Source organism: Dermacentor albipictus, unplaced genomic scaffold (genome assembly GCF_038994185.2).
Source record: "Dermacentor albipictus isolate Rhodes 1998 colony unplaced genomic scaffold, USDA_Dalb.pri_finalv2 scaffold_13, whole genome shotgun sequence".
In the NCBI taxonomy this organism is placed as follows: domain Eukaryota; kingdom Metazoa; phylum Arthropoda; class Arachnida; order Ixodida; family Ixodidae; genus Dermacentor; species Dermacentor albipictus.
In genome coordinates this window covers 12734380-12746739 of record NW_027225567.1, presented here as the reverse complement: position 1 = coordinate 12746739, position 12360 = coordinate 12734380, and the positions used below count along the sequence as shown (strand labels likewise).

The 12360-nt window shown below is 48.2% G+C and overlaps 1 protein-coding gene across 1 annotated transcript in view; it reads right to left on the bottom strand.

Annotated features, from left to right (window-relative positions):
• Nucleotides 1–2185: 2185 nt before the first annotated feature.
• Nucleotides 2186–12360, bottom strand: part of LOC139051627 (uncharacterized) — a 54976-nt gene continuing 44801 nt past the window's right edge. Inside the window, exon 5 of the mRNA XM_070528575.1 lies at nt 2186–4670. Coding sequence (XP_070384676.1) covers nt 3900–4670 — 771 coding nt within the window. The 3' untranslated portion in view covers nt 2186–3899. The remainder of the gene's footprint in view (nt 4671–12360) is intronic.

Sequence of the window (12360 nt, the reverse complement as noted above, 5' to 3'; positions counted from 1 at the left end):
GGTATCAATTTTCAATATGTCGACGAAATGCATTGGTGTTCTAGTTACTTTAGTGCGTCAATTCATAAATCGCCGTTTTAATCAAAGAAGAAACTGGAAGAACAATGCTGTTCCTCGGGCATATTGAAAATTAATATCTCGAAACTGATCCAGTCCAGATAATTCGTTCCGCCTTGTGAACTCACCAGCTATAATTCACACGTTTAAATATTTATTTATTTATTTATTTATTTATTTATTTATACATACTGCAGCGCAATTTGCGCTATAGCAGGAGTGGGTTAAGGAAATGTGCAGAAAATGCATTGGAGTATACAGCGGTACAAGTGAACACTATTAAAGAGCACAGATGAAAAGGAAAATACACAAAAATACAAGTGAACACTTTTACAAAAGAGCACTGGTGAAAGAATACCCAAGTTATACAAATGCTGCCAGGCATACCCATGCCTGATTATGCCCATACCCATACCCATGATTATGCATCTGGGATAGCGGTTGCAAAAATTAGGGATGAGCATGAGCGAATGGATCCAGGTAATGAATTCCAGTCTTCGATTGAGCGGGGAAAGAAGCTGAATTTGAACATGTTAGTACGTGCGTAGTAGGGTATTAAGTTTAGGTCATGATGTCTTCTCGTTGATGATCCCGGCGTGAAGTTAATGTAACTATCATTTGAGAGCCTAACTGAAGAATTGACAATGGAGTGCAAGAATTTTAATGAGTCGACACGGCGACGAGAAGAGAGCGTGCTTAGGTTCAAGGAAGAAAGTGCTAAAGAGGGCGAAAAGTCTCGATCGTAACGATGACATATAAATCGCACAGCTTTTTTCTGTATAGCCTCTAGTTGCCGTAAATGTGCCGTAAAGTATATTATTTAAAAGTGACTTAACGTAAATATGTTAATTATTTAACGAATCATTTTGATTTCTCGTAAAACAAATAATAGGCTTATTGAGTAATGTAGATCAAGGGTTAGAATTTTCTGCTACAGGTAATTTTTAAATATTTTGGACCTCTGAAAAAAAAGAAAAAAAATTCGGTAAACAGACACTAGTGACAATCTAAGCTTTTCTGAGAGAAACGCTGTTTTTTTTTCTTGCTTAATGCATGAAAACTATCTTAGCTAGATTCAAACTCATGTTTCACTTATAACAGCGGATCCGGTATTGTGTAAACGGTAATATGATTGCGGACAAGGTAAACTCCACAGCGGTATTTGCGCCATCGTGCAGAGGCTTCTTGTTTACATTCTTATAATTAGATTACGACCCCCTAGCTGGGCGTCAAGCAGAGCAGCTACTCCTATCAGTAACAAAAGTGCCAAGGAAAAACCGCTGACAGCGAAGCGTATAAAGCGTTGTCATGTTAAGGAGCTAAAGCAACCCCAATAAATTGTTTCGTAATGAAAATATGCATGGAGCAAAAGAGACAAAAATGTTTAAATACTAACAGACATTTCGTTCAACGAAACAAGGTGGGCAGGAGTTAAATTTCCGAGCAAACATTTTTGTCCATACGTGTTTTCTGCGACATTATAAAAATCAATACTAAGAAATTCGCGAATGTATTGAAATAACTTAAAGGGACACTAAAGTGAAAAATGATTTCTTCTGCATCAGTAAGTTACCGTTCTACAACACCAAGAACACCACTCTTACAACGATGAGACGTTTGGTAAGCCAGAAAAAGCGCAAGAACGAAATACGGGTGGCGACGCCTATTTATGTTCCCGCACCTGGGGGCTGTGACTTCTTGGATTTTGATGGCATCTTCTAGGGCCTACTAATTATATATAGCGGTACAGATTGATTACATTGTGTTCTAAAGGAACCAAATATTAAACATGGCAAGTTTCGCGAACGTTTATTCAGCAAACTCGGCCCAAATGCGAAAACATACTTTGGAATCCCTGACGTCACGCTGACGTACCGGCGCTGGGGTTTCTGCGCGAAATTCAAATACTGATACTTGGATCTTCATTTTCTCATCTAATAATCAAACTATTTTCTTGAAATGACTGCCTGCAGGGTTCTCAAACAATGCTTTATTAGCCTAAACTGATTTAGTGTTTCCCTTTAGTGTCCCTTTAAGATACAAATGGAAAGTATCGTATTGGATACATTAATTGCGGTAGTATCTTGTATCGTATCATGATACAGTACGAAAGTATATTTGCGCAGCCCTGATGCCCAACCCTTCAAGTCCACGAATTGAATAAAAAACATTGTTTAGTACCTAATTATCTGCCACGTCAAAATCAGGCAAGGATTCCGTGAAAATGGCCACGTCAGAGTTGCTGTCATCGAAAGTGGTTTGCACAGTTTCCTTTTGAAGAAAAGGTCTTCGGAGACTTCAGCTCGATTTTAGGTTCGTGAGATCTCGGAATCTGGCAACTGTCGTCTTGTCAATTTAGCTATTTGCAGGTCTTGTGGTGCATGTAGGACAACGAAAAATGAATCAAAATGAAGCTTGGAGAAAAATAAACACCAAGCTAGCGTAAAGGTAGGCTCCCGCTAGGAGCTATTCTAGCTCCGTTACATGTAAACAGGCGACATGCAAAAGTATTACTCCTGTGCCACCTTATTATCACATGATACAAGAAATCTTTAGCGTTATATTCGGCTTCATTTTAAAGTCATTCCTTTTAGTCAGCAATTCAGGTATCCGTGCTTCATAGTACGAGTGAATTTCGGCTCTGTCTATACTCTGTTTAATATGCGGAGGGTTACGTACAGATCCTGTGCAGCGTAGACAACACAGCTTTTTGCTTGTTTCTTCAAGTAATGTCATAATTTGTGAATGGCAATTACCAGCGCTAATTACCGGCCACTTGAAGTCTGAATACAATTATGTTGGACTAACTATGCGATAAACTGTGCTGTCTTATAAAACTCGCTTGCAGAAAGAATGAGGAAATGAAACGTAAGTAAGTAGCGAGTTACACTATGTTTTATAGCACGCAGCGGTATTTGTGAAGGTATAATCCAGAATTCATTTGCAGACAGTACAAACTATCTATCTTTACGTGCGTAGGAGTTCTGCATATGCAAAGATATCACGTGATCTACATGTGCATGCACAGACAAACTTCCTGCGTCTCATGTATACGAACTCTATAAATTTATGCGTTTTGGTTGCGCGCCCTTTTCGTACGCAAAGGAAGGGCCGCTCAGTCTCGCTCTTTAATTCTGCTGTTGCCATAACAACAAAACGTATGTGAGGGACGTTTTAGTAGGATTCTGAATTACTTACCAGCGTTTTTTCTTCTTCGTTGTTTTGCATTTCGCCCCCCTCGATATGCGGCCACCGCTAGCGGGATTAAACCAGCCCCCTGAAGCTCAGCAGCGCAACGCCAAAGCCAATGGGCTAGCTTTAAAATGTATTCCCGTATCGCGATTAAACGATAGGACAAATGAAGACACACAGGGACGCAGACGGCCCTAACTTCCAACAATGTTTCACTACCGAAAAGCAGCTTGTACTTGTACACACAGCCACCACGAGTCACAGCCACGAGGACATGCATGTTAAAGAATCAAAATGAAAATTTTATGCAGTGATATCTCAAGGTATGCGCAAATATTTCTATTCTTTATCAGACAGAGCCAAAGACGGCCTAATGATGCGGGATTCCCCGAGCGCAGCAATCTGCTCAGCTTCTATTACAAGTCTAGTGAATTCGCATTTACTTTCACCATTAATGGTTGGTAATTGAATGAAGGGAGAGAAACCCATCTGAAGCAACTTTGCAGAGCTTATTTTTGCGTTCAACCCAACTGTCTGATGCATGTGCCCGAGTGTCGGCGAATGGCGCCGAGGCAGCCGAGTGAAAGGGAGTCGGTGGCTAGGGACGTAGCCTGTATGGTCTCACATGAAGCGGAGGCTAGAAAACCTTTCTATGAGGTGTTGCTGAAAATCCACTCAACGCGATTGAGCAGTCTACCATACAGGATCTCTCGGAACAGCTGGCCATATTCGTGGTTTTTTCCCGTTAAGACGCCCAGTTTCACCTTCATACTAGCTGAAGCATTTTGAGAAAGCGCTCGCACGAATAACAGGACGTCGGTGCAGGAGAATCCGCAGCCCATCAGGTTCAGCGTTTGTAGATTCTCGTTGGTTTTCATGGCCTCGCTTATCGGGCGCGCTGCGTGCATTCCAAGACACGAATCACGGAGACTCAAAGTTTCCAGCCAGCGGCTGTTCTCGACGAGGTCTCCAAGGTGCTTCCAGGAAGTACTTGTGGCCGACATCCATGTCATGTCGAGGCTCAGGGTGAGGAGTCGCAGAGTCACGTTTTGGGCCAGAGAAGAAGCTAGTGTGTCTAGGCAAACGCCGACTGGGCAGCAGTGTCCAAGCTTTAGCTCTGTCAGCTGCTTGTTGTTCTGTAGTTTCTCGAACAGCTTGGTGAAATCGCAAGTAATGTCGAGTCTCAGAGTTTGCAAAGAGCTGTCCAGCAGCCTCGAGACCAGTTCAGTGCGCCCAGCAGTGCATCGGATCCTCCCTTGCAGTTCAAACTCTCGCGGTCGACGGTGCTCTTTGAAATCCTGCGCGAGTCTGGCCAGAACGGAGTCTTTCACTGTCACGTTCCGAAGAGCCAAACTGTCGAGTCTGTGGTTGGTAATCACCAGCGAAGACAGACAGGTCCCCTCAGCATCCATTAGGGTTACCTGCAGTTCAAAGGCAATCGAAGTTACGAAGAAACAAAAATGTCATGCGGCATCATACATGACGAAAGTCAGGCTTTTGTGGTCCTACACCTTTGATATTGATTTATTCATTAATAAAATTGCAAAAAAAAAAGATTCGTTTCCCTACCTTTGGCTCCACATCAACGTTAGATGTTGCAAGGACGGTCACGTTTTTCCGAGGAATGGGTTTTCCCGACAAACGACAAACCACCTACATGACGTTGCTTTCTCTGGCGCTTATGAAAATGTGGTATGAAGGTGATGCAGCTTACACAGGAGCGACCAACCAGCATGCCGTTTTCTCTTGTATCAGCTCTACATTTCCAGACCTGCGCTACGCTTTCATTTTGCCTTGAAATGTGCGAAATGCGCGTTTGTTAACATTTGGGAGTATGAACGACAAAGCCCAGCAGCACGTTCTTTTAATCTTTCAGGCCTCCTTAACGAAAAACGATTAATAATCATGGCAAATAATGTCAGGATTATTACAATACAGAAAAATATCCAGGTTTCGCTATGATTCATCACGTTTCGATAACTGAAAGCATAAACTTTAGCGTTATATTTAAGAGTGGTTTATTGCTTTTTATTCTGTTGCGTCTCATCATCATTACAGATAAAACCTAATATTGAAGTACTGCTTGTGTGGAGAAGGATTGGAAAGATATAGTATGTAGTCCTCTCCAGAGCTTTCTAGTGAGTCATCCGCTTCAGCGGTTTTGCTCGTGAATGCCGTTCGTGCTTCAGAAATGTCGTAAAAGGGACTGAGGACGATGATTTGAACACGCTACTGGCCAAGAATCCTCAGTCCGTGACAGATATCATCACTCTATGCCAAAGCTACGAGGAGCTACGCAGGTAGCGCTCGTTGACACGTCGCCCTTCCTCGCGCGACGACCTGATTGCTGATTTGGTTACCATCAAGGGCCAGTGAGCGCTGCTTGCTGAAATGAAAGCGTTCTTTCGGGAGGAAGTTGCACGCCAGTTGTCCTTGATATCCTTCGCTCAGCCGCCGCATCTCCAACAGTTTGCATCGAATTTTATGCCTTCGTTCCGTAGCGCAATCGAGCAGGAAATTGCCAAGGTTTTGTCAGAACAGAGCCAACATCTTGCAGCTGCAGCACTAAGGTATACGCTGACGTCGTTGCGTCGCCCCAACAGGTTCCGGCAGCTGCACCACTCAGCTACGCTGGAGTCGTCGCGGGGACTCAGCCACTCTCCAAGTATGCCTCTCCGTTCTGCCGACTTCGTGCCTAGACCCCGACTGCCGCCCGCCGTTCAGTCATGTCAGCAGCCGCACCGTACAACGCGTCCTGTGACATGGATGGGAGCTACTCCGGTGAGCCGGTGCTGGCGCACTCCTGAAAAGCGGCCAATTTTCTTTGCGTGCGGCTACGCCGGTCACTTCGCACGTTTTTGTAATCATGTGCAGCCGCCTAGCGCCGCACCACCCGTGGCGAGCAAGTCCGACCGTCCATATTACAGCCCCCCGTCGGCTATGTCGCCGACATTGCGCCCGACCGCAACTACCCGCCGTTGACCTTCTCCCCGCCGTCGCTCACTGTCGCCGATGATCTGGCCCCGTAAGTCGGGACGAGGAAAACTAGTCGTCGCAGTCCAAGAGACAAGGGCTGCGACAACGCCGAAATGTGAAAGTCCTCACCGCAGTCCGTCGAGCGTAATCGAAGTGTTTGTTGACGGTATTCGCGCATCCGCACTCGTGGACACTGAAGCCGGCGTATGTGTATGTGTTATGAACGCTAAGCTTAGCCGCTTACTTCGGATGGTCACGACACCCCTTCTGGTATGTCATGCCGCACAGCCAGTGTTCAGCACGTTCACCCCTGGCGGCTTGCACCACTCGTGTTGTCATTGCCGACGTTTTATACGCCATAGAATTCATCATCCTTTCCTCGTGCTCTCATGACGTTATCCTCGGCTGGAATTTTCTCTCGCGCCTCAATGCCGTTATTCATTGCGCGCGGGCCGAAATGGAACTCTCGCCGCTTTTAGATTTGCCGCTCACCGACAATTCTTCGCTTTCGAGGAAACTACTTGTTCAAGCCTACACCCACATTCCCCCGAACGACTCAACGGTCGTGCCCGTGTCCTGCAGCGAACTCTTAGACACTGTTGCACTACTGTCTCCATCTGACTGTTTCCTCTCTCGGAAAGGTCTGCTGCTGCCTTTCGCGACAGCGGACATCACACAGGGCTACAGCACGATTTTCGTTTGCAACCCCTTTCCATACCCCATGTTGCTGCTCCGAGGGGAATGCAGAAGCGATCGAAGACGTGCAAGTTATGGGCGTGCCCAATGCCAATTAGTGTGCTAGTTCCAGTGTGCTCAATGCGGTTTCTACGTGTGACCGATCACCCGGTGATGTGTTCGGTTCTTCTATTGCCCATGCCCTTACAGCGGTCCAGTGGTCTCAGATTTTGTGCCTTCTAGAACAATTTCGTTCTTCTTTTGATGTAGGGTAATCTTACCTAGGCCGGATGCCAACTGTTGCATGTCACATCAATACTGGCGCGCAACCGCCATTGTGGCAACATCCGTATTGCGCATCTCCTGCTGAACGTCGTGCAATCAACGGACAAGTCGACGAAATGCTTCGCCGCGAGGTGATACGACCTTCCAACAGTCCATGGGCATCCCATGTCAACGCAGTTACAAAGAAAGTTGGTTTTGCGCGGTTTTGTGTGGACTACCATTGCATAATCAAAATCGCTGGTAAGAACGTCTACCGTCTCCCGTGCATAAACGACGCGATTGACAGTCTACAAGGCGCAGAATTATTTTCATCTCTAGATTTGCGCTCAGGGTATTGACAAGTACTCATAGCAGACGCCGATCGGCCGAAGACACTTTTTGTCACACCCGACGGCTTATACAAATTTAACGTAATACGCTTTGACTTTGTAATGCACCCATAACGTTTGAGCGCATGATGGACACAGTGTTGCGCGGCTTGAAGTGGCACACGTATTCATGCTATCTTAACGACGTTGTTGTTCTTGCTTCTGCCTTCCTCACGCACCTTCAACGCCTCCGATTTGTTTTAACGCGTTTAACAAACGCAGGGCTACAACTAAACCTCAAGCAGGTTTAGTTGTAGCCCTCCGTTTGGTAAGGGAGGAGTGCCAATTTGCTGCTCGGCAACTGACAATTCTAGGTTACGTCGTCTCCAAGGGTGGAATTCTCCCCAATTCAGTCAAACTTCGGGCCGTTGCTGAATTTCCGAAACTTACATCTGCCAAAGGCCTGCGTAGATTTGCAGGTCTGTGTTCCTTCTTTAGACACTATCATCCGAAACTTCGCCACCATCATATCGCCCCTGACGAAGCTCCTTGGAAGCAGCGGGCCCCTCACTTCGTGGTCGTTAGAGTGCGACGAGACGTTCGCAATCCTGCGCCATTGGCTGACGACACCTCCAATTTTGCGTCAGTACGACCCGACGGCCCTTACAGAGGTGCACACTGATACTAATGGCGTTGGCCTCGGCGCAGCCCTTGCTCAGCGGAAACACGGGTTTTCTGAATACGTTGTATGCAAGTCGCACGCTTAAGAAAGCCGAAAATAACTACACCGGGACGGAAAAAGAATGCTGGCGATCATCTGGGCTCTTAAATAGTGCTGGCCATATTTGTATGGCCACTCATTTGACATCGTCAAGGACCACCACGCATTTTATTTGCTGTCGTCCCTGAAGCACTCTTTAGGCCGCCTTGCCCGTTGGGCACTACGCCAGCATTCTGACGCCGACGTCCTCTTGCGCTCTCCCTTGCCCGACGGCAATGCACGCTGCTTTGTATCCCAGCTCGCTGTTTCTTCCACCGACCTTCGAACCATGTCTTCCGAACAGCGCAAGGACCACTGGATTGTCTCCCTGATAGACTTGCTCTCTGATCCATCGGCACAACCAACCGCTCGCGCATTACGTCAAGCCCACCATTTCGCCATTCGCGACGACCTACTCCACCGACGCAATTACACAGCCGATGGCAGCCAGTGGTTGCTATTAGTATCCCGCAGTCTGCGTTCTGAGATATGCGCGTCATTCCACTCTAATCCACAAAGTGCACACTCGGGAGTATTAAAAACTTACCAGCCCATTCGACAACCGTAATACTGGCGCGGGATGTACAGCTACGTTCAGAAGTTCGTTCGTTCGTGCCCCGATTGTCAGCGTCGGAAATCTTCACTGTGCCTCTCGCCAGCTGGTCTGCAACCGTTACCTTGCCCTACCCGACTGTTCGGGAGTGTCGGTACCGATTTGTATGGGCCATTTCCCCTGAAATCTGCTGGTAACCGCTGGGCCGTCGTGGCTGTTGACCACTTCACGCTATACGCCAAAACTGCCGCTCTCCCAGCGGCTGCAGCGCGCCATGTTGCCTTCGTCCTGTTTCGACGAGTCATGCTGCTTTATTCATACTGCGTCAGGAGTTGTTCAGCGATGGCGGACGTGTTTTCTTTTCGGAAGTCATCGAAGCCATCCTCAAAGAGTGGCACGTTGTGCACAGCACAACTAGTGCTTACCATCCGCAGACCAATGGCCCCACAGAACGCTTTAAACGTATGCTTGGCCACATGCTCGTAATACGTAGCCTCCGACCACACAGATTGGGATGCTATTCTGCCCTTCGCAATCTACGCCTACAATACCACCACTAATAGCACCACTAAGTATATGATTCATCTGACGTGCGCCTGAACCTAAGTTCACGAAGAATTTTGCAAGAGAGAGAGAGAGAGAATAAACATTTTTATTGGGTGAATGGAGCTTTGGAAGGCGTCCTCATTCCAGAATGGCTTGACCTCGGGCCGTGTCCTGGGCCCTCGCAATCAGCCGTTGCTGATCCTCGAGGTCGGAGCTGGCCAAGGCTCTCTCCCAAAGTACGTTAGTGGGGTAAGGGTTCGGAGGATTTAATGGTGCCGCTCTGCAATCCCCTACTATGTGCCTGAGGGACCCAGGCTCTGCGCAGAAGCGGCATTGCGGAGAGGATTGTGTAGGGGCTATGAGGTGATTTCTGGTTGGGTGGGGGAATGTATTAACCTGTAGAGCTCGGAGGAATCGCTCCTGCTCTCTAGGTAGTGACTTGTGTGGGGGTGCATATGTTCTCGCGGATTAGCTTGTAGTGTTGTGTGATCTCTTGGTACGAGATTAAAGGGTGCATCTGCTCGGGTTCAGATTCCTCGGCGTAGGCTCGATGGGTCAAATCTTGAGCCACGTGGTTGGTGACCTCGTTGCCAGGAATGCCTTGATCAGCTGGCGCCCAGATGATCATGATTGATCTCGTTGGCGGCTTTCGAGTGATGATCCGGAGCATAGTGGTATAAATTCTGTTGCTAGCAAAGCTGCGGCACGCCTGTTTGGAGTTGGTCACTATGACTTCAACCTCTGTTTGGGAGAGCGCGAGGGCAATGGCCGCTTCCTCGGCTCGGAGGGGATTGTTTCGTGTGAGCGAAATGCTGCTCCGATGTTCTTTGTTGACGACTACGGTGGCTGTTGGAGCTGCGCGTCTGGGGTAAGAAGCCGCGTCCGTGTAGGCTGTAGAGGGTAAAGTCCCGTATCGTTTGTGTATGGCCAGGGCGCGGGCCTCCCTTCGCTCTGCGTGGTGCACTGGGTGCATATTGCGAGGTAGAGGACGTACGGTGATGTTGCTCCTGATGGCATGGGGTAAGCTCCCAGTCTGAGGCGGCGGATGGCTCAGAGGGGCAGAGAGCTTCAGGCGTAAGAGAGTGGACCTCCCAGCTTCCGTAACCGCCAGCCTTGTTCGCTGATTGGATAAATGTGCCTCGATCAGCTCCTCGGCCGTGTTGTGCACACCTAGTCGTAGTAGGCGTTCTGTGGACGTACTGATCGGCAGGCCCATCGCCTGCTTATATGCCTTTCTGATCATTGTGTTGATTTTCTTGAGTTCCGTCGCGTTGAGTAGTGCGTATGGAATAGCGTAAGTTATTCGAGACACGACGAAGGTTTGGACAAGCCGAAGCGTGTCCGCCTCCCCCATGCCGTTTGTCTTTGTTGTTATTCGCCGGATCATGTGGGTAACTTGAGCTGTTGTATTCTTAAGCTTTTGAATTAATATTGTATTGGTGCGATCCGACTGGAAAACCATTCCCAATATCTTTACGCTCTGAGACGGAACGATGGTGTGTCCCTCCAGTTGTATGTTGATAGTGGGCGAGTCGGATGTGTGCTTCTTTCGCGGTGAGACCAGGAGTAGCTCCGACTTTTGGGGGGCGCAGCTGAGCCCGCATGACTTAGCATAGTCGCTCACCACGTCGGAAGCTTCCTGCAAGCGGTTCTCCATTTCCCTGATGGACCCTATGGACGACCAGATAGTAATGTCGTCGGCATATAGGGCATGCCGGATCCCTGGGATGTTATCGAGGAGCGGCGGTAGGCCTATTAGGACGATATTAAAAAGGAGAGGGGATAACACTGCGCCCTGTGGTGTGCCGCGCCCGCCCAGTAGGAAGGGGTATGTGGCTTTGTCCCCGACCTTTAGGATGGCTTTTCTATCTGAGAGGAAATCTCTGATATAGGAGTACGTCCTGGCCGCACAGTCCAGCGCGTTTAGCCTCTGTAAGATTGCTGTATGCTTGACGTTATCGAACGCCCCTTTAAGATCTAAGGCGAGGATAGCCGTGGGGGAGTTGCGTGTCGCTGGTACAATCACCTCATCTTTCAGCTGAAGTAGGATGTCTTGAGTTGAGAGGTGTAGACGGAATCCTATCATCGTTGTTGGAAGTTTTCCGGAGTCCTCCAGGAATGGTTGTAGCCGGTTGAGAACGATGTGCTCTAGGAGCTTTCCTACACACGAAATGAGGGAGATCGGTCGTAGGTTCTCAATGGCTGTTGGCTTGCCTGGCTTCGGTATCAGACGAACCTCGGCCATTTTCCAATCCTCGGGAACGTTTCCTTCCCTCCATACTTTGTTAAGATGAGCGGTAAGCTCTAGTAGCGAGGGGCCGTCAAGATTTACAAGTGCCTTATTGGTAATTTGGTCCATTCCCGGGGCTGTGTGGCGTCTCAAGCCCATCATCGCCGCTGTTACTTCATGTAGATGAATGTACTCATCTAGGAGCTCGTTAGGGGTGCCAGTGTATGGTGGCAGAGGCTCCGATGGCTGTGTGGGGAAGTACTGGGCTTTGAGAGCCAAAGGAGGTCTGCCTCGTTTTCAGGAAATTGATGAATTACTCGGGCCACATTGTGGTGGGATTCCGTTTTGCTGCTGGCCGGGTTGATTAAATACCTCAATAACTTCCACGCCTTGGAAGTACTCAGTCTTCCTCTCAAGCTGTCGCAGAGGGATAGCCAATTCTCTCGGCATAGCGTGGTAGCGTATTCCGCAGCCTCTTATGGGAGTAGTGCTATTCGCCTCTTGAGCTTGTGATTTATTCTTTGCCTTTTCCAACGCTTCAGCAGGCTACACCGGGCTTCGCACATGTGGAGCAAGCGAGCGTCGACGCTCGGAGCGGTGGTGGATGTTTCAAGCATTTTGGTGTGCACCTTCACATCCTGGTGTAGCTGAGTGATCCAGTCCTTAATTGACTGAAGCTGTTGGCTCTGTTCGTTCGCAGCTCTTCTCTTATCTCCCGCAGCTTGGTCCAATCCGTGAGGCGAGCAGTGCCTATCCTGGCTTTGTATTCGAGCCCATG